This window comes from Trichechus manatus, unplaced genomic scaffold (assembly GCF_000243295.1).
Source record: "Trichechus manatus latirostris isolate Lorelei unplaced genomic scaffold, TriManLat1.0 scaffold00048, whole genome shotgun sequence".
Classification (NCBI taxonomy): Eukaryota; Metazoa; Chordata; class Mammalia; order Sirenia; family Trichechidae; genus Trichechus; species Trichechus manatus.
In genome coordinates this window covers 8,919,742-8,940,608 of record NW_004443984.1, presented here as the reverse complement: position 1 = coordinate 8,940,608, position 20,867 = coordinate 8,919,742, and the positions used below count along the sequence as shown (strand labels likewise).

At 37.7% G+C, this 20,867-nt stretch overlaps 1 protein-coding gene across 6 annotated transcripts in view; it reads right to left on the bottom strand.

Moving 5' to 3' along the window:
- The window catches only part of EIF4G3 (eukaryotic translation initiation factor 4 gamma 3), a 348,277-nt gene that overhangs the window by 28,719 nt on the left and 298,691 nt on the right, over nucleotides 1-20,867 (bottom strand). For all 6 annotated transcript variants that reach the window (XM_023732132.1, XM_023732133.1, XM_023732128.1 and 3 more), the window contains 6 exons: nucleotides 17,095-17,189; nucleotides 13,456-13,549; nucleotides 12,330-12,447; nucleotides 10,537-10,757; nucleotides 9,449-9,567; nucleotides 4,510-4,682 (listed from right to left, as the gene is read on the bottom strand). In XM_023732132.1, the coding sequence (XP_023587900.1) occupies nucleotides 4,510-4,682; nucleotides 9,449-9,567; nucleotides 10,537-10,757; nucleotides 12,330-12,447; nucleotides 13,456-13,549; nucleotides 17,095-17,189 (820 nt within the window). The remainder of the gene's footprint in view (nucleotides 1-4,509; nucleotides 4,683-9,448; nucleotides 9,568-10,536; nucleotides 10,758-12,329; nucleotides 12,448-13,455; nucleotides 13,550-17,094; nucleotides 17,190-20,867) is intronic.

The following is a 20,867-nucleotide window of genomic DNA, read 5'->3' as shown; positions in this document are numbered from 1 at the left end:
TGGTCTGTAATTTTCTTTTTTGGGATGTCTTTGCCTGGTTTTGGTGTCAGCGTTATGCTGGCTTCATAGAATGAATCTGGAGGTATCCCTTCCTTTTCTATGTTCTGAAATAAGTTTGTATAGTACTGATGTGAGCTATTCTCTGATTGTTTGGAAGAATTCTCCAGTGAAGCCATCTGGGCAAGGAATTTTTTTTGTTGGGCATTTTTTTAATTACCTTTAAATCGTTCTGTTATGGGTTTGTTCAGATTTTTTACCTCAGTTTGTGTTACTTTAGGTAGGTAGTGTGTTTCTAAAAATGTCCAATTCCTCTAGGTTTTCAAATTTGTTGGAATATAGTTTTTCAAAGTACTCTGTTATGATCCATTTTATTTCAGTTGGGTCTGTTGTAATGTCCTCCATTTCATTTATTTGGGTTATTTGCATCCTCTCCTGTTTTTCTTTTGTCAGTTTGGCCAGCGGTTTGTCGATTTTGTTGATCCTTTCAAAGAACCAACTTTTGGTTTTGTTGATTCTGTTATTTTTCTATTCTCTATTTCTGCTCAGATCTTTATTATTGCCTTTCTTCTGGTGACTGTGGGCTTCTTTTGCTGTTCTATTTGTTCAAGTTGTAAAGCTAACATTTTGATTTTGTCCCTTTCTTCTTTTGTGTGCATCTATTGCTATAAATTGACCTCTGAGCACTGTTTTTGCTGTGTCCCAAAGGGTTTTGGTACGATGTGTTTTCATTCTCGTTTGGTTCTAGAAATTTTTTTATTCTATCTTTGATTTCTTCTACTACCCAACAGTTTTTAAGCAAAGTGTTATTCAATTTTCATTTGATTTTTTTCCCTTGCTCTTCCTGTTATTAATTTCTACATTTACAGTGTTGTGATCACAGAAGACACTTCGTATTATCTCAATGTTTTGGATTTTGCTGAGGGTTGCTTTGTGGCCTAAGATGTGGTCTATTCTGGAGAATGCTCCATGTGCACTGGAAAAGAATACCTTGCTGCTGTTGGGTAGAGTGTTCCACATATGTCTATGAGGTCAAGTTGGTTGACCGTGGCCATTAGATCTTCTGTATCTTTGTTGAGTTTCTTTTTAGATGTTCTGTCCTTTACCGAGAGTGGTGTGTTGAAGACTCCTACTATTATCGTGGAACTGTCAATTCCTCTTTTCGGTGCTGTTAATGTATTTTGGAGCCCTGTCATTGGGTGCATAGATATTATTGTTACGTCCTCATGGTGGAATGTCCCTTTAATCATTATATAATGTCCTTGTCTTTTATGGTAGATTTTGTTTTAAAGTCTATTTTATCTGAGATTAGTATTGCCACTCCTGCTCTTTTTTGGTTGCTGTTTGCTTGTTGTATTTTTTTTTCCATCTTTTGATTTTTAATATATTTATGTCTTTGTTTCTAAGGTGTGTCTCTTGTAGACAGCAGGTATATTGATGAGTCCTGTTTGTTTTTAATCCATCTGTCATTCTCTCTTTATGGGTGCATTTAAGCCATTCTATGTTCAGTGTGATTACTGACAGGTAAGTTTATTGCTGTCATTTTGTAGTGCTTTTTTTTTTTTTTTGTGGTGCTGACATTTTCTTTCTTCCTCTTACTCTCCTGTGCTGAATTCCTTTTGCTTTTGGATTTTTTTTTTTTCTTCGTTTCTGTAGATTTTGTGTTTACTGAGACCTTGTGTTTTTCTTATTTTGATGAATAGTTCGTTATCTTTGAAATTTACCCTTATCTTCCTAAGTTTGAACCAATCTTATTACTTGGTATCACCTTGACTTCCTCTTCATTTGAAAGTTCTATCCCTACACGTATATTCCCTCCTTTATTGTTCTGATGTTGTTGTCATTTACAGATTGATGTGTCTGATTCCCTTTGTAAATCTTTTAGTTTTGTTTTATCTTTGAGAGTTCATTACCTAGGTTGGTATCTGGCTGCTTCTGTCCTGTGTCCTACATTCAGGTTGTTTCCTGATGTTGTTTGCTCTCTAACAAAAGGACTCCCTTTAATAATTCTTATAAATTTGGTTTGGTTTTTACATATTCCCTTAATTTCTGTTTATCTGGAAATGTCCTAATTTCGCCATGATATTTGAATGAGCGTTTTGCAGGATATATTATTCTTGGTTGGCAATTTTTTTCTTTAAAGGTTTTATATATGTCATCCCATTGCCTTCTTACCTGCATGGTTTCTGCTGAGTGATCAGAGCTTAGTCTTATTGTTTCTCCTTTGTATGTGAGCTGCTGTCAGGATTCTTTGTCTTTGGTGAGTGGGATTATGATACGTCTTGATGAGTTTCTTTTGGGGTCTATCCTACATGGGGTTCGTTGAACTTTTTGGATGGTCAGTTTTTCATCTTTCATGATATCAGAGAAGTTTTGTGTCAGCAAATCTTCAATGATCTTATCTGTGTTTTCCATTTTCTCCCTGTTCTTGAACATCGCTCATGCGCAAATTTTTGCTCTTGATTGTATCCCACATAGTTCTCAAGTTTTCTTCATTTTTTCTGATTTTTCCTCAAAGTGGTATCCAAGGATTTGTCTTCAATTTTGCTGATCCTGTCTTCTATTGTTTCCAATTTGCTCCTAAAACCTTCTATTGCATTGTCCATTTCTGAAATCTTATTGTTTCTTTTGGATTTCTAACTGCTGTTTTTGTATGATTTCTGGTTGTTTATTTATTTTGTCATTTTGTTACTATATCACTTTCCTGAATTCTTCCATTGCTTTGTCAGCGTTTTCCCTGATTTTGTATTTTCCATGATTTTGTCTATTTTTTCCTTAGTTTTGTCTGTGTTTTCCTTCATCTCTTTCCTAACCTGTTGGACAGCCTTGAATATTAGATTTTTGAATTCTCTATCAAGTAGTTCCAGTCCGTCTTCTTTTACCGTAAGGTCATCTGGTGTTTTATTTTGGTTGCTTACTGGAGCCATATTGTCCCTTTTTTCAGTATGTTTTGATATTGTCTGCTGTCTTCTGGATATTCTGGAATTATTTTCTTTGTTTATTGATTGTAGGTTTGTTTGTTTCATCCTTTTTTTTTTTATTTGGTTATGCCTGGGAGGGTGGGCTGGGTGTGCTTTGTTGCTTTCTCATCTGTGGGCATGATACTTCTCATCACTTTGTCCAGATAGGCAGGGCTGGTCGCTCAACTGTGGTGTAACAGGGCTGGTCCAGTGGCGGAGGGGGTTGGGGATGGGTCATTTGCAGCACAAACTGGGGCTGGCAGCGTGGCTGGGGGGCAGTGCAGGGCAGGGTCTTAGGGTCCATGCCAGTGCTGCTTAGGGGTGTGGCACTTGGCGCACGGTGCAGACAGGCAGGAGGGAAAGGAGAGGATGTGATGTGTGGAGCGGGTACTCTGTCTCCTCTTGGGAACTCCATGAAGTTGCCTTCCTGTGCTTCCTGTCCAGGATCCTTGGTGGCTGTGGTCCAACATGGCGAATCCGTGCTGCGTTAGCTGGCAGGGGACCTCCATTCTGTAGCTCTCCTCGTTCTCTGTTCTCTGGCAGGTTCTTCCTCTATTCGGTGCTTGATCAAGTTCTTTATCCCTTCATTTGATGCTTAGGGTTCTAGGATTGATGCTTGTGTCTGTTTTATTTAGTTTTTCAGGTCTTTCCTGCAAAGGGACAGCACGATGCTTCTGTCTGTAGTGCCATGTTGGCTCCAATTCTCCCAGTTTACAAAATTTGGGTGAACTGGAACAATAACTGGAACAGGAAAAATTATAGGTTGAAGCCCTGCTAGAAACCTAATCTCTCTTAGAGAACAAAGGTAGCATACCCATTGCATAGCAACAAATCTCTTGCCCGTTGGATTTTCAGCAGAGTCAGAAACAGTGGTGCCCTGCTCAAAGATGACGGTCGACTGACTGCACCACTTTCAATGTGTGTCGCTTTCCACAGTTTTGCCAATAATCCAATCTCATGCATCAAGCTCCTTCCTAGTCTCCCATTCCAGGACTTGGACCTGCAAATTTTTCCCATTCTGGTTATCGTTCTGGATCACCCAAATTATAAAAATTCAGGTCTGTTCTGGTTTTGCTTCACAGGCCACGACTGAACTGGTTCAAAGCCTGAAGCCCTGGTTCTAACCACAGACCTTTTGGTTAGCAACCAAGTACTTAAACCATTGTGCCACCAGGGCTCCTTAACACAACATTAGCTTAGCAAAAAAAAAAAAAAAGATTTGCAAAAAAAAAAAAAAAATGACTTAAATACTACTGAATTTTGACTGTCATTCCATTCAAATTTCCCTGAGGTTAAGGGGCCTCCGCTAACTTACCATATCATGCCATAGGTCTAACAGTAAGATACAGAAAACCAGAAGGTAACCTTCATGCCCTAGCATAATCTACAAAATGCCATATCAACCAAACTATTACATATTATCAACATATTACAGTAGACATAATTTTTCTCTATGGTAAAAGTTAAATACTTAACAAATATAAGTACTTTTAAAATTAACTCCTATCCAAGAGCCTGGAAACTGAATACCAGTCTTAAGGATAATACCAACCCTTTGAAAAACTCCTGTTTGCTGAGTTTTTCTGACTGTACCAGTTGATACAGTAATTGACCCATGTGATCCCTGGTGATCTGGCTCCTTTCCAGGGTGGACTCCACTCCCACTCTCACAAAAACATACAGCAGGCCCTGGGCATTCAGCTCTTCTACACACTGCATGGCCTCCTGTTCAAACAGCAAATAAAGACTTACTCCAAAAACTGCATAGCATCACCAGAGTTAAAATAACTTTAAAACCTTTTATTTATGACAAAGTCAATACAGGACTTCATGAACAAGACAGTCTGTATATTTAGTTTTCTTAACCATAATGTAGCTTAGTAAAATGCAGGCTGAAATGGGCAATATTAATCATATTTTAAAAAAAAGAACAGCATATCTTTATAAGGCTAACATGTTCAGGTCAACAGTTTTATTAAAGATCAAATATATCTTTTCTATACAATGTTCTATATATGCTTTTCTATGTGATGTTTCTATACAATGCTCTATACAATTTTTTCTATATAATAATCTCTCTGATGATCACTTAAAAACCTGAAAACAGAATATTATGAAACAGAAATTCAACGTCATGATTCAAAGGCCTTAATGTGGCAACTGAAGTAATTCTGTTTTGGAATGTTACTATTTATACAATCTTCAACGAAAAACGTTTTCCTTCATAGGAAGTTACATGTAAGGGATATGGTTAGGTTAAGTACTTAAAAGCCTTTCAGGAAGTTCTTGTAGTGTACAGCTAGTTAACTAGTCTTTACTATGAGATGACACATCAAACTAAGTCAGTACCTTTGGCCTGGAGGGTAAAAGCCTGGCAGCCTAGGTTCTGAGTGCCAAGTTGGGGAAAGGACTACTCAATATGTAGACTTCCATTGCATCCCCAACACAGTAGTGTACACCCCTACCCTCAGCTATCTCAGCAATGCCTGGTGCCCCTGAATCCAAAATGCTTTGGTTTAACCTCTGACAGGAGTAGTTCTTCTACACGGACAGTGCGTGTAGGAAGGGCAGTCACCTGACTGATGAGGCAGGAAGGCACATCTAAGGTGTCTCACTGCTGCTGCTTTTATCCCCTCTGCTATTATATTTAACCCCACCCCCAAGTTTTTATTTGGAGCCCTGGTGGCGCAGTGGTTAAGAGCTCGGCTGCTAAACAAAAGGTCAACAGTTCAAATCCACCAGCTGCTCCCTGGAAACCCTACGGGGCAGTTCTACTCTGTCCTATAGGGTCGCTATGAGTTGGAATTGACTTGATTGCAACGCATTTGTTTTTTTTTGGTTTTAACTTTTTATTTAAAAAATCTCAAACCTACAGAAGAGTTTAAGAGGAGTAAACGTACACCCATATAATAATTGTTAGTTTGCCACATTTTCTTTATATACATAATTTTTATTTCTAACTATTTGAAAGTAAATTGCAGCAATTATCACACATACGTCATCCACATATACTTTATGGTGATGGGTTTCAAATGTTCTAAGAACATTTGCCTACATAACTGTAACATCATTATCAAATCCAAGAAATTTAACATTGATAATAATGTTAATAAAAATATTATCTGATGTATAATACATATTCCAATTTCCACATCTGTCCCCAAAATGTCCAATATAGCTTTTTTTAAATTGTTGTAGGATCCAATTGAGAACAGAGATATGGAGGGGGGAGGGGGCGCAACGGGGGCACTTGCCCTCAGGCATACGTCCAAGGGAACACCAGATGAGGCAGGGAATGACATTCTGAGGTGCCACAAATATGAAAGGTGCCTGCCTGACTGAGGCAGCCGGACAAGAGGGGTGAAGGCATTTCTGCTGACATGTCACCATTATCAACATCTATTCATCTTGAAATGGGGGGGGGGGGCAACTTAGAGACTGCCCCTGGGCACTCATTATCGTCACTACGCCCCTGATCGAGAACCTTTATATTACATTCAGCTGTCAGGTCTTTTCAGACTCCTTTAATCTAGAACAGTCCACTTTCTTGGTCTTTTCATGACACTGGCATTTTTGAAACATTCAGGCTGGCCATTTTATAAAACTGTTCCTTATACACAGTTTCAAACAACTAATCCTCTTTTTCATCTCTTTTGTACCCCATGCATATTCTTACTCTGCTAAATAAATTACTACTCATCCTTTTAATTTCTAACTTCCAAAATGATGCACTGTCTACTCCCTGCACTCTTTGTTCTTGTGGGCTTTTACCTCATTTTAAACCCATCACCATCATTACAATGCTTTTTCAGGAGGGAGTGAAAATGAATGCAAGTATTCAATCCTGAGTATTTAACTTGAAGTGTCTTCCAAACGGAATTTAATCAGAGCATGAAACTTCTAATGTTATGGCAGTTCATAACCTTGCCCTTCACCGATTTTCTCATGGTTTTCTTGTTTTTGAACACAGTTGAAATGATACCTCTGTACCCCCCAATCACTATCAAATCACTTTATTGTACTTCTCTGTACATTATATTTCTTTTTGTAGTTGCTATTTATTTGTTACCTATCTTTAGGGCCAGCTTTGTCTGTATCTCTTCCACTAGAATGTAAGCTCCACAAAAGCAAGACTTTGACTATACTGTTCACCGCATATACTAAGTACCCCCAGGCAAAAAAAAAAAAAATCAAATCCATTGCTGTCAAGCTGATTCCGACTCAGAGTGACTCTACAGGACAGAGGAGAACTGCCCCATAGGATTTCCAAGGCTACGATCGTTATGGAAGAAGACTGCCACATCTCATCTTTCTCCCGTGGAGTGGCTGGTGGGTTCAAACTGCAGACCTGTGAGTTAGCAGCCCAGTGCTTAACTGCTGTGCCTTATCCCCAGGCAATATCCCCTAAAATGTGACTGGCACATTTTACGTACTCAATAAATATACAGCACAGAGACTAAAAACACAGGTGTTAGAGGCAGACTCACACACTTCTACTATGTGAGTTTGGGAGTGTCACTTAAGCTCTCAGCCTTGACTTCCTCTCATAAGGTTATTGTGAGAATTTAAATAATGTACATAAAAGCATTTGGCACATTGCCAGGCACAATACAAGGGTTCAATAAACATTAATTTGTATTATCGTTAACAACAATAGTTATTAAAGATGTTAAGGGGGAAAAAGAAATCCTTCCTTTGGATGAGCTCTTGTAAGCCTTTAGCGTGACACATTCATACCCTTCAGGTAATGAGATAAAGTATAGCCTGTGCTCTGAAGCTAGAAGCCTGGCGTTGAATCTTGAATCTGCCACTTAATAGCAGTATGACCTTGAGGAAGTTTACTTAACATCTTTGCATCTCAGTTTCTTTATTTGTAAAGAAGGGTATTATAGTAATAGCAGCCTCAGGAGGGCGTTCTGAGGATTGAATGAACTAACACATGTAAAATATGTAGAACAGCACCAAGCACACAGTAATCCCTCAGTAATTGTCAGACATCATTATGTGGTTCTTACTGCCATTCCACAGGCAGGTGCCCTGTACGCTGCATAACGACTTCCCTAATTCTGTCCCTCCTATACTGCAGGCCTGGCCTATGGCTAATGTATCCTCCAAAAGGTCCTCCTGTTGCACTTAAGTGTTACTGAGGTCTTTTCCTCCCTATATCTTGAAGTCCATCATATTCTTCTCCTTTGAAAGTGTTTGCCGCTTACTGACTTTGCAGATCCTTCAAATCATTTCTGAAGTCATACTGCTTTCTTCCACATTGTCTCTGCTTTTTGTCTTTCTTAGGTTTTCAGTTTTTTCCCATTTCCCACATCCATGACAGAAAAAAGCTGTGCTGCCAGTTTACAAGAATACTCTTCATTTTCCAGGAAGCTTACTAAACAAATTATAGAACATCAGTATATTCTGTGGCTTTTTCTAGCTAATGCTTTTTTGTTTTGGCTGCATTTCCAAGTTTTCTGCAAAGCATTCCTCTCCACCTCATCTATCCTCAAAACTTCTTCCTACTTCTTCTCAATTTGGGACAATTTCAGAGGCTTAAGGGTTTTAGAAGGCTGGGCTACAGATAACCAAGGTAATTTTGGTGTGCAGAAAGCAGATAATGACTAGTTGCCAAGAAAATAAGTAATCTTAAAAGAATTTTTGATAATCTAATGCCAAAGAAAAGTAGTTAATATACCTGACAGAAATGTTTTAATAGGTAAGTCTTTCCTGCCCAGATACTGAACTAGCTAGCTCCCATTATATGCTCTCTCCTAAGCCCTTACAGATCTCCTAACATTCATTATAACTATAATTTAAATAACTATTTGTGGACTTATCTGTTTATGATTTGTCTCTGCCCGTAGACTGTACAGCTCATGAGGTCAGGCAACATGTCTATCTTATTCACTACCATCTTAAAATGAAGATCAAGTAGAAGGTAAGGGTTAAAGAGGGGCAAATTCAAAGCTCATGTCTTGAAATGTCTTTTAGGCTGTCTGACCCTGGCACATTGCTTACCCCTTTGTGTTTGTTTCCTGCTCATGAAATAAGGAAAATGTAATATCATCTATACTTCAGGGTTAACAGAAAATGATGATAAATTGACTGTAAAGAACATGACAAATATATATACGGATACACACACACACACGCACACACACGCACACACACACACATATATGATGCCAGGAACACTCATAATGATTTGTGTTGTTTTTTGTACATTAATATGAAAGTCAGTTTAGTTTTCCCATAGTGAGGATGGATTAGTACCCATTCTCTCTTCCCTCTACTCGATTTTATGACCTATAATAGCAATTTAAAAGAAGGTACTTGGCAGAAATGCATCAGAGTTAAGCAAACTAAATTGAGTAGGGCTTGGATTACTCAATCTAAGTCTTTTCAGTATACAACGAAAACCAATTTAGACCAGAATCAAGTCTCTCTATCACAGGCCTTTCTGTGTTGTTGTTGTCTTATCTTTTAAAAATCTCATTTACCTTAAAATCATTAATGTGTAGGAATTCATCAATGATAGATTTGGACTTCCTCTCCATCTCCTCTTCTGACAATGCAGGCTTGTCAGGGGCTGAAGTTGCTGGAATTTCTGGTTTAGCTACTAGTGAGGTTAAAAAAAAAGGAGAAAGTAAAAGGACAATTACTGTTAAGATGGTGGGATTATGATGCTGCTACATTGTTTTTCTCAGTAAAAGCATTAAAATAGATACAAGTTTGACAAAGCAAGACATCTAAAAACAAAACATAGGAACCTCTATTTTGGAATAGAGATGCACTAAGAAACTTCATAAACTACGACAATGAAAAGAATTTAGGCACATGATAAACTTTTATAATTGGAGGTTTGTTGTTCCTTTCTGTATTTTAATTTCTTTCCATTGCTTGGATGATGAAGAGCACATAAGGCCGTCACAATCCTGCACAGGCAGTTCTACTCAGACCTATAGGGTCGCTATGAGTCAGAATCGACTTGATGGCAACAGGTTTGGTGTAGTTTTAGTTTACAAAGTATATGAGCTCTAACACCAATGCACAGTGAGGTGTTATTAAAGGGACCTATAAGAAATTCCGATTGCTTAATATACAGCAAGAGGACCTCATCACCCTACCATTTAGTAGAGAAAGATGGAAATTTGTAAATTGCTGAGGAAGCTATAGATCTAGGGAATGAGAACTAAGTTACAAAACTATGAAGCTGCCCTTTAACTCTTAAGGAACTGATATGTGTATTCCAGAGGTCCCTGAGTGGCACAAACTGTTTGTTCTTGACTACTAACCTAAAGGTTGGCAGTTTGAACCCACCCAGCAGTGCCACAGAAGAACAGCCTGGGATCTGCTTCCATAAAGATTACAACTAAGAAAACCATATGAAGCAGTTCTACTCTGTAATACATGGGGTCACTGTGAGTTGGAATCCACTTGACAGCAACGGGTTTGGTTTCTTTGGTTTATGCGTGTTGCTATCACGTATTCACTCTGATATCTACTAAGGCATAAACTCTCCTTTGTATTTTTCCTTCCAAATTTAAGGCCCAAATCTTCATCTATCTGTTCATATACGGTCTCTCACCTGACTCCCTTGTTTTGTTTCGGTCTGCCTCAGTAATGCTCCTCTCTACATCCATGCCTCCTGTTAGCTGTTTCACGGTCTCTAGCATCTCTCTCCGCTGTTCTTCTTGAGACTGATTGTCTAACAGATCTTTACTGCTGCCGCCCCTCATGAAAGTGTTCGGACGAGCTGTTGCAGGTGGAAGGGGCTTGTCATTCTTCTCTCTACCCATGCTTCCACGACTTGAAAGACAAAACAACACTTTTCAAAAGAAAGACCACCCCTTCCTCTCAATATTCCGTTAAAAATAACACTAAGGATCTCTAAAAGTATGTAGAATAACTTTTCATAGATAACTCAAGATGTTTGAGATACCAAATATATTTCAGAGTATAATTATTCACATAAAAGGAAAAATTAGAGTGCTTCAAAGGGAATATTTATTAACATATGCTTTAACTATTTTCTTAAACCGTAAAAGGGATACTAATTACATTTTAAAATTATCAATGACAATTCCTGATTTTAGTTTTTAAATCTTCTAAATAGTTTTTTTTAAGAATGAAGAAGACAGTGATAAACATATGAGTTGAATGAATCAATGGCAAGCAGAATACCACAGGAGCATGGTATCACTATTTTAGAAATAATACAATATTTATTCATAAACTTCAAATTCATGGAAAGTATTTGAGAAATAGATAGTAGAAGCAGTCTTTCAACAGCCAAAGTCATACACTTGACACATTGTAAGAGAGATTCTTCTCATCTTCTTATTTATTTTTCTTTTCGGATTTTTTTTTTTTTTTTTTAACCAGCTAGGCAAACCAGATATCCCTGGCCAATGGAAGATCAGAAGCAGCAAATTAAAAGGGAGAGGAGAAAAGGGGCTAGAGGCAGGACAACAGTCTAACCACTATGAAAGAACATACACAAGAGCTCAAAAAGCAGAGCCATCAGGAGAAATTTATGGTGGGGTCAGAAACACCTCGACAGCACAACTGGTGCTCAACGACAATCTGAGTCATGAAAAACCTGACTTGTGCTAAGTATATTTTGTTTCAGAAGCTAAGGGAATAAGTAACATAGCTTAGAAAGTCTACTTAGCCAAACTGATTACAAAAAAAAAAGTTTGAGAGCTTAAAAAACTGAAGCTCTGAAAGTTCTCCTATCAGAAATGTTATTCTTTGTCACTGTACTACAGGTCCTCATTCATTCTCAGCACACTAGCCAACAGAACACTTGACTGTATCAATACTACAAAAAAATAAAGTAGGAAGACAGTAGAATATAGAGAATAGTGAAAACTAAAAGACAATCCAAATCTAACTTTAAGAACAGAGTCACAGAGAAGCTATCGGAGGGCTAACATGTTCTTTAATTCACACACTTGAGGCTGTTAGGTTATTTTAGAGTGTCCTGAGGCGTTAGCTTGGAGGGTCCTACACACTCCTCTAGGGCTCTTAAGGTGCGCCTAGCTTTCTTAAGGACCAAACTGTTAGAAATCTGCCAGGTAAACTGCCCTTTCCTACCACCTCATATCAAATTCACAACTGCATTATGTTCTTATTTTAGGAAATTATAGACTGTGAAGATTAAAGGAAAGAGAGAGAGAGAGAAAAAAAAAAGGAAATCAACCTTACTAAGCAGAGAGAAAATAAATCCAGGAAGATGACTACAGATGATTTCCAGCCATAGGAATTATCATTATTATCTGTGTCGGTATGCAGTGTGTGTGAGACAGAAAGTGAAACAGACAAGACACACTGACAGGCAGGAAAGCCTTGAGTAAGTATAGAGAGCGGGCCTCTCACCTGGTTAAAGTCCTTCGGGAATCAAACTCCAAAGGGGTAGATGATGTGGACCCTGAGGGTGCTGGGGGTTGCAGAGCAGAGAATCTGTTTAAACTGGAAGCACTTGACCGTAAGACATCTACAGGTGTTGAAGATTTAGAAAAAAATACAAATCACATGGCTAAAATGCAGATTCTGATTCACCTGCCTCCTTGGGGTGGGGCCTGAGACTCGCATTTCTAACAAGCTCCCAGGTGGTGCCAATCTGTGGTACACAGACCATACTCTGAGAAGCAAAGTGTTAGAGGGAATATGTATGTAAAAGAGAGTTTAGAAATCTTCACTCATTACAAACGTTTGCTTCTTTCAAAACAAGTCAATTACCCTGGGTAGGGCATGGGGGTAGGAGTGGTAAATTAGGGGGAGTGGGGAGAAGTAGGGACAAAAACAAAATATTGCACTTTTGAAAAACCTAACCAGTGCTATGATCCCATTTATGTAAAACTGTGTGTGCCCATTTAAGTGAATAACAAAATTTTTAAAAACTTAATGAAAAAAAAAAAGGACAAAGTTACTTAGTAGAAGGGAGATATGGGAAGGAAGTTAACATTAAAGTTTTTCTTCTTTCCATTGTTTCTTCGGTTACTAAGACGCGTTTGGGATGATCAAAACATTTTCAGTTCTAAGGTCAAATTTCTCTGAAAATCCAACCTTTGATAAAGATTTTGAAAAATATTTCAATCCAATTCTTTATTCCTTTACAACTTCCTAAAATTCAATGCTTCTGTGTATTAATATTATTTTTCTCAGCATAATTAATTTCCCTTTTAGTTTGGGGTCCCAGTAATTTCTCTAATTATATTGACAAAAAAAAAGAGAAACCTAAGAGATTAAAGTCTTAAATAGCCTAACGGAACCAAATGAAAAAATATATATTTAAAATATCTAAGGATCCTTACTGAGGAGGAAATCCTCACACGATTTTTCAATTTACATTAGTCAGAGAGGGTTAAAGACACCAATAAACATTTGGGCATGACTGTTAAACCCTTTCCCAAAATTATTATTAAATGACTGCAGAAACTGCCTTGTAAGGTGAATGCTAACAGACATATTCAGATTACCAAGAAGGTAAGTCCATACTTACCAGTCTCACTTGCCTTTGCCCCACCACTGCTGCCTTTCCCCCAGCTGCCCAGCTGTGCTTTAGGTACAAGCTGAATTTTCTCATCAATTGTGGGCTGTAATGTAAGTGACCACAAGTCAATTATAGGAAATATTCTAGAAGGACATCTTAGCTTATTTTTCAATGCAATAGAACTGATTTTAGCAATAAAAATTCGCTTGGAATGTCAATTTAAAAAACATATAAAATTGAAGCTGTTCTTATTAAAGTGGGATCCCTGTGGGCCCTGAAGTACTTCCTTGGAATCCAGGTTCCACAAAACACAGGTCCTCCTATTTAAGATGGTGTGTCAGGGTGCTAAATGTAAGCAGTTTGTAATAAGTCTTCTTCTACAATAATGCCCAGTGATTTAAAAACGAAAGAAAAGGAATATATAAATACTACAAAATTAGCTCATGAACTTCTTCATGTGATTGTCAGAAATTAAGCAGACAGAAATAGGGCAACAGACACAAACATTTTATATTTCAGTAAAGCCTAATACGGACTGGGGCTAGGGATGGGATAAATATTCAAAAAGAGGAATAAGGAATTTCTGTTACAGAGTTTCTATTTGGGATGATGAAGAAGGTTTGGAAATAGATAGTGGTGGTGGTTGCACAACATTGTGAATATACTAAATGCCAAAGAATTGTACACTTTGAAAAGGTTAAAATGGCAAATTTCATGCTGTATATATATTTTAACACACACACAAAGATAGAAGAAGAAAAGGAAAGAAGGAAATGAAATATTAGCCATGACAATAGAAGTCAGAATTAGTAAGACTGAAGATAAAGCACTTGACACCAACTCATCTGAGGAAAAATCAGATAAAAGGAATTAAAAAAATGAAGAAACCCTAAGAATTATGTGGGATTCTATCAAGAGGAATAACTCACGAGTGACTGGAATACCAGAACAGGAGAGGATAACAGAAAATACACAGAGAATTGCTGGAAGATTTGTTGGCAGAAAACTTCTCTGATATCCTGAAAGATGACAAGATATCTATCCAAGATGCTCACTGAACCCCACATAAAGTAGATCCCAAAAGAAAGTCACCAAGACATATTATAATCAAACTTGCCAAAACCAAAGATAAAGAGAGAATTTTAAGAGCGGCTAGGGATAAATCAAAAGTCATCTACAAAGGAGAATTAATAAGACTATGCTCAGACTACTCAGCAGAAACCATGCAGGCAAGAAGGCAATGGGATGACATATATAAAGCCTTGAAGGAAAAAAAATTGCCAGCCAAGAATTATATCAATCCAGCAAAACTGTCTCTCAAATATGATGGTGAAATTAGGGCATTTCCAGATAAACAGAAGTTCAGGGAATTTGCAAAACCCAAACAAAAATTACAAAAATACTAAAGGGAGACCTCCAGTTAGAAAATCAGTAACATCAGATAACAACCCAAGACTAGAACACAGGACAGAGCAACCAGATATCAACCCAGATAGGCAAGTCACAAAAATAAATCAAAGCGAAAACACTGAAAATAGGGAAAAGGAGACATCAATATGTAAAAGATGACAACATTAAAACAAAAAAGAGGGACTAAAAAATGTAGTCATAGATCTTTCTGATGGAGAGGAAGTCAAGGTGATACAAAGAAATAAAAAGAGTGGTTTAAACTTAGAAAAATAGGGGTAAATATTAAGGTAACCACAAAGGAAACTAACAATCCTACACATCAAAATAAAAAACAAGAAAAATATAAAGACTCAGCAAATACAAAGTCAACAACAACGAAAAGGATGACAAGAAAATACACAAAGAAAAACAACTCAGCACAGAAAATTAAGTGGCACAAAGAAACTGTCAACAACACACAAAAAAAGACATCAAAATGACAGCACTAAACTCGTCCCTATTAATAATTACGCTGAATGTAAATGGACTAAATGCACCAATAAAGAGACAGAGAGTGGCAGATTGGATTAAAAACACGATCTGTCTACATGCTGCCTGCAAGAGACACACTTTAAAGACACAAACTAAAACTCAAAGGATGGAAAAAAATATATCAAGCAAACCACTCAAAAAAGATCAGGAGTGGCAATATTAATCTCTGACAAAACAGACTTTAAAGTAAAATGTACCACAAAGGATAAGGAAGGACACTATATAAGGAAATGAAATATTAGCCATGAAAGTACAGGGAGTTAAGTTTCCTGCTCGCTCTCAGATTTAACCCTCTAATCACAACTTTGGTACAAAAGAATTGCATTGTAATGTACATCATCATCAAACACAGCTGACTTGCTCTGTAACATGCTTTCACATGAATCTCTACCATTTAACAATGAATTTTTTTAATGGTTTTCAAGTTTTTTTAAGTTACTTATGTAGAGTACCAATAATTACCTGAATACACAAAGTTTATTAATAAACAATTTACATACTTTTGAAAATATTAAGGTACTGTTGGAGGTTTAATACCAACACAATTTTTTTTAGAGTGTCCATGCACAGAACTATAATATAATATTTAAAAACACAAATATTACTAATAAATATTGATATTATTTTCAAAGATGCTGGGGCTGATGTTGGAGGAGTTCTTTAAACATAAGGTTTTGGTTAACATTGTCTCTTGCTGGAAATGAAGATGGGTGGGAATTGAGTCATACTCAGCCAACGGAAGTCCTGCTCTGAGATATAAACAACTAGAAGAATGTGTATCAGGACCCTGGAAGAGAGCAGGACCCTAGCTAGTCATCAAGACAGATGCAGTGGTGGAATGTTCTATCTGGAAGAAATGCTCTGACAAAACCATGAAGATGCAAATGACATAGTCTACCTTCCTTCAATATTCTTAAACTCGTTTTCTTTTTGTCCATTATCTTCTTTCATTTGATGTTTTCACATTAGCTTTAAATGCTCTTATTCTACTGGCAGGCTGCCAATTTTCAGAACTATGGAAAATGTGTTAAAAGTAAGGATCAAACTAGACTTGCAAATGATTTGTAAAACCCAATGGGCTGTAGAAGTTTCCACTTTACAAAATTTAATTCAGCCTTTTTACATTCTCTGAAGTTATTCACCCTACTCATAGTCATTAACTTCTACTGCTAAAAACATCTGCCAGGAGAAAATTCTTTCCTCTTACTGCCCATGGATTCTCAAAAGAGAGGAAAGTAGAATATATTAAATATTTATCACAGGATGATTTCTAGTAGGTGTTATTTCCTCTAGGCTGTAGATATGGCAAATCCATTAATGCCTTTCACGGGTAGATTTAAATAGGTAACTGCTTCTTCCCCAGAGCTAAGGATAAAAGCTTGCAATTGACTAAGACGTCTGAAGTATCTTTGTTATCATCTCTCTCACGTTAAGCATCATATAACTCTAAGAATTAATACAGTTACTTTCTCTTTAGTAAACTCTCATAAAAATTAAAAGGAACTAATCCCAAGAAAAGTCTGTAAAATATACTAATCGATACTGACTTGTAAAAAGTACCTGCATTAAAAAACAACCACCCCATAAAATCTACAATATGGTATTTTATATGAGCCGGAAATAATTTTGAGACTCATGCTTTGGGATTGCTGTAAATTATTTTTATTTATTTATTTTTGTAAATGATTTTTCAAATGTCACACTCACCTTAGTGATTTTCAGGAATTTTGAGGGGTCCAGTACCCGACTGTTCTTGGCCCCTTGCACAGTGTTCCAGCCACTTTCATCCACTCTCTGGATGCCTGCAGAGAGAACAGAGTGAGCTACAGTCTCTCATCTGCTTCAAGTCAGTTTGGAAAGCATGAACAACGTTTTCAACTCAGCTGTTTCAATCAAAACCGAGGAAACAAGATCAAAGGAGCTGTTATAGCACTGCTATATGCTATAGTCTCTTTAACATCCACAGCTTGAGACTACCAAGCATCTGCTTGGACCTCCCATGAAACATTATTGACCTAAAACAAACAACTGACACAAATGAACAGAGATTTTGAGCTGGATAAGGAAGGGCCAAATCTAGTCTTTGTAAAGAGTTAATGATTAGAACATTTTGGGAGAAGTCAGATGGAAATTATTGATTCCGAAGTTTATTTCACTTAATGGTGTCAAATAACACAAGCATGCTTTACTCCTTCTCCCAAATATGCTTCTCCAAACTTTCAGGTACTCAGGCTGAAAACTTGAGTGCTCTTTTTCTCACACTTCACACCCAGTTTGTCAGCAAATATTGTCAGTTCAACCTTTACAATATATTCAGAATCTGGTCCCTTCTAATCACCACCAACACTACTAGCTTGGTTTAAGCCACTAACATCTTAATCCTGGATTACTGTAAAAACCTCCTCATTGGTTTCCCTGCTTCCACCCTCGTCTACTCTTAACAAAGCGATCAATGTGGTAGTGTTGTTGTGTGCTGTCAAGTTGATTCTGACTCATAACCCTACATGACAGTGTAGAAATGCTCCATAGGACTTCCTAGGCTGTAATCTTTATGAGAGCAAATCACCAGGTCTTTTCTCCCATGGAGTTGCTGGGTGGGTTGGAACTGCCAATCTTTCAGTTAGCAGCTGAGCACTTAACGGTTGTGCCACTAGGGTTCCTTCAATGTGATACTACTAAAGTATAAGTCAGATCATGTCACTTCTCTGCTCAAAACACTTCTGATCTCTTTTCATCTCATTCAGAGAAAAAGAGATTACTTACATAAGCCCTACTAAGCTCTAAATAATATGGGCCCCTATTGCCTTTCAAACCCCATCTTCTACTACTCTTCCCACTCATGCTCTTAGATCTAGTGACACAGGCCTCCTTGTTGTTCCTTGAAAGTGCTGCTTCAGGGTCTTTGTATTTACTATTCCCTTTGTCTAAAACCATCTTTCCCCAGATGTCGACATGGCTTGCTCCCTCACCTGCTTCAAGTCTCTGTACAAAGATAACAACTTTAGGAGGTTCCCTAATTCCCCTACTTAAAATTGCAACCCCTAACCACCAAGCCTTGCACTCCCTACCCCCTCTCCCTGCTTTATTTTTCTCTACAGAACACCTCTATTTGACAAATTATATATTTCACTTAAATATTTGTTTATTGTCTTTTGCCCGCAGTACAATATAAGCTGAATGAGAAAAGGGGTTGGTCTCTCGTTAAGTGATAGGCTCTCAATAAATATTTGCTGAATAAATGAATGAAAGATCACCAAACAGTCTATTCAAAAGCTTTTCTGATCCTCACATACTTCTTGATTTTCTCTGTGCTATCCAATATTACTGATCATGAACAGACTTGCTTCTTCCTTGTTCCTATGACACTTATATCCTAGTTGTCTTTCCTCTCCACTTGCTCTTTATCTGTCACTTCTTTGAGAGTTTTTTCTTCCTTTAGTTATCTGTGGACATCCTCCATGGATTAGGCTTTGATCTTCTCTTCACTCTCAATCTAGTTCTACAATAAAAGTCATTACCCGAAAGGCGCTGTGGTAGGTACTAGGGTGAAAAAGGTGAATTAAATGTGGCGTCCCATGAAACTTAAAAGTACTTTCTTTGCTGGAGGATTCAACTCTCATAGCAACTTCACTGTAAGTTCTACTGTGTCTGTGATAAATAATAGCAAGAGACATAGATGCTATTGAGTTGCCTCCAACTTATGGCAACCTTATGTATAACAGAATGAAATGCTACCTGGTCCTACATCATCCTCGTGACTGCTGGCATGTTTGGGTCCATCACTGTGGCTATTGTGCCAACTCATCTCACCAACATCTCCCTCGCCCTTGCTAGCCCTCTACTTCCCCAAACATGATGTCCTCCTCCAGTGATCGATCCTTCTTGATGACGTGTCCAAAGCAAGCAAGTTGGACAATGTTCTGTTTTACTCCATAAGGTTTTCATTGGCTAATTTTCCGATGTAGATTGCCAGGCCTTTCTTCTTAGTCTGTCTTAGTCTGGAAGCTCTGCTGAAAGCTGTCTACCATGGGTGACCCTGCTGGTATTTGAAATACCAGTGGCACAGTTTCTATGACAGCATGACAGCAATACATAAGCCATCACAGTATGACAAACTGACAGATGGGTGATGGGTAATAAATAATAGCTAATGATTATTGAGCATTTACTATGTGCCAAGTGCTATGTTAAATGCTTGACATATATTTCCTCATTTCATCCTCACACAGATCCTTCATTCTACAGACTAAGTGACTTATGTAAGGTCATACACTTAGGAAGAAGAAGAGCTGAAATTCAAACCCAAACAGTTTGGCTCCAGAGTCTATACTCTCAACCATTATACTCTATGACCAAGTCACTGCTTGGCTCACTTAACTGCCCAGTGGACTAATGAGTATTCCCATTTGGATGCCCTGTGGTCATGTCAAAATAAACAGGCTCAAAGGAAAAACTATTATTTCCCTTCTGAAGAAAGATTTCCTGTTTTAATGCCCCTAACTTTTGCAATGGACTATTTTCTCAGGTGCAAAATGCCTTTTATTTCATCTCTCACAGTCTTTGTGTCTGTTTCTTCCTTTCTATTCTTATCACTGTCAACCCTCACCTAAGATTCTAACAACAGCAACATTGTTGAGTGTACCCTTTTAATTCATAATGTGAAAAGCAATCAGACTTACTTTATTTATATACCTCAGCAAGACATTAAGGAGCCCTGGTGGGGCAATGATTAAACACTTGGCTGCTAACCGAAAAGCTGGCTGTTCACAGCCACCCAGCAGCTCTAAGGAAGAAACACCTGGAGATCTGCTCCCGTAAAGATTACAGCCTAAAAAACCCCACGGGGCAGTTGTACTCTGCCACATGGGGTCGCTATCAGTTGGAATTGACTCAACGGCACCTAAAAACAAAACATGACATTACTCCTTTGCTCAAAAACTCAGAATGGCTCTTTAATGTCTATCAACTCAAGTCAAAAGTTCTTAATCTGGCCCCACTCCTTCTGAACACTTAAACATTTGTTCCAATCAGGCTTGTTTATTCCTTTCACAACATATGTTTATTTCAGTTTCATGACAAAAATTTGTCCCCCTCTTCCAAATACCAACTACCCTTCAAGACCCAGTTCAAGTACCCCTTCTTCAAATAAAGATTTCTTCCAGCTTTCTCTTTTCTCTGAATTTAACAATCTTAATGGAGAATATATTCATAACTGATAATATTTTCCATTTGCTTGACCAATATTACCTGTATTAGTTTTGCCTTCTCAGATAAACTGTAAGCTTTTAGAGGGAAGAATCTATATCTTCCAGTTTTTTATATTCCTCATCAATACTGAGTATACAGAAGATACTCAATAAAGTCTTGCTGATTACTGACTTTGAAGTAGCTAAAGAAATCATGTTTAGTTCCTCTACTCTCTATGTTTACTTGATAACTAGTCTCTGGGTGAAACAGCTTCACTTATGAATTACTACTCT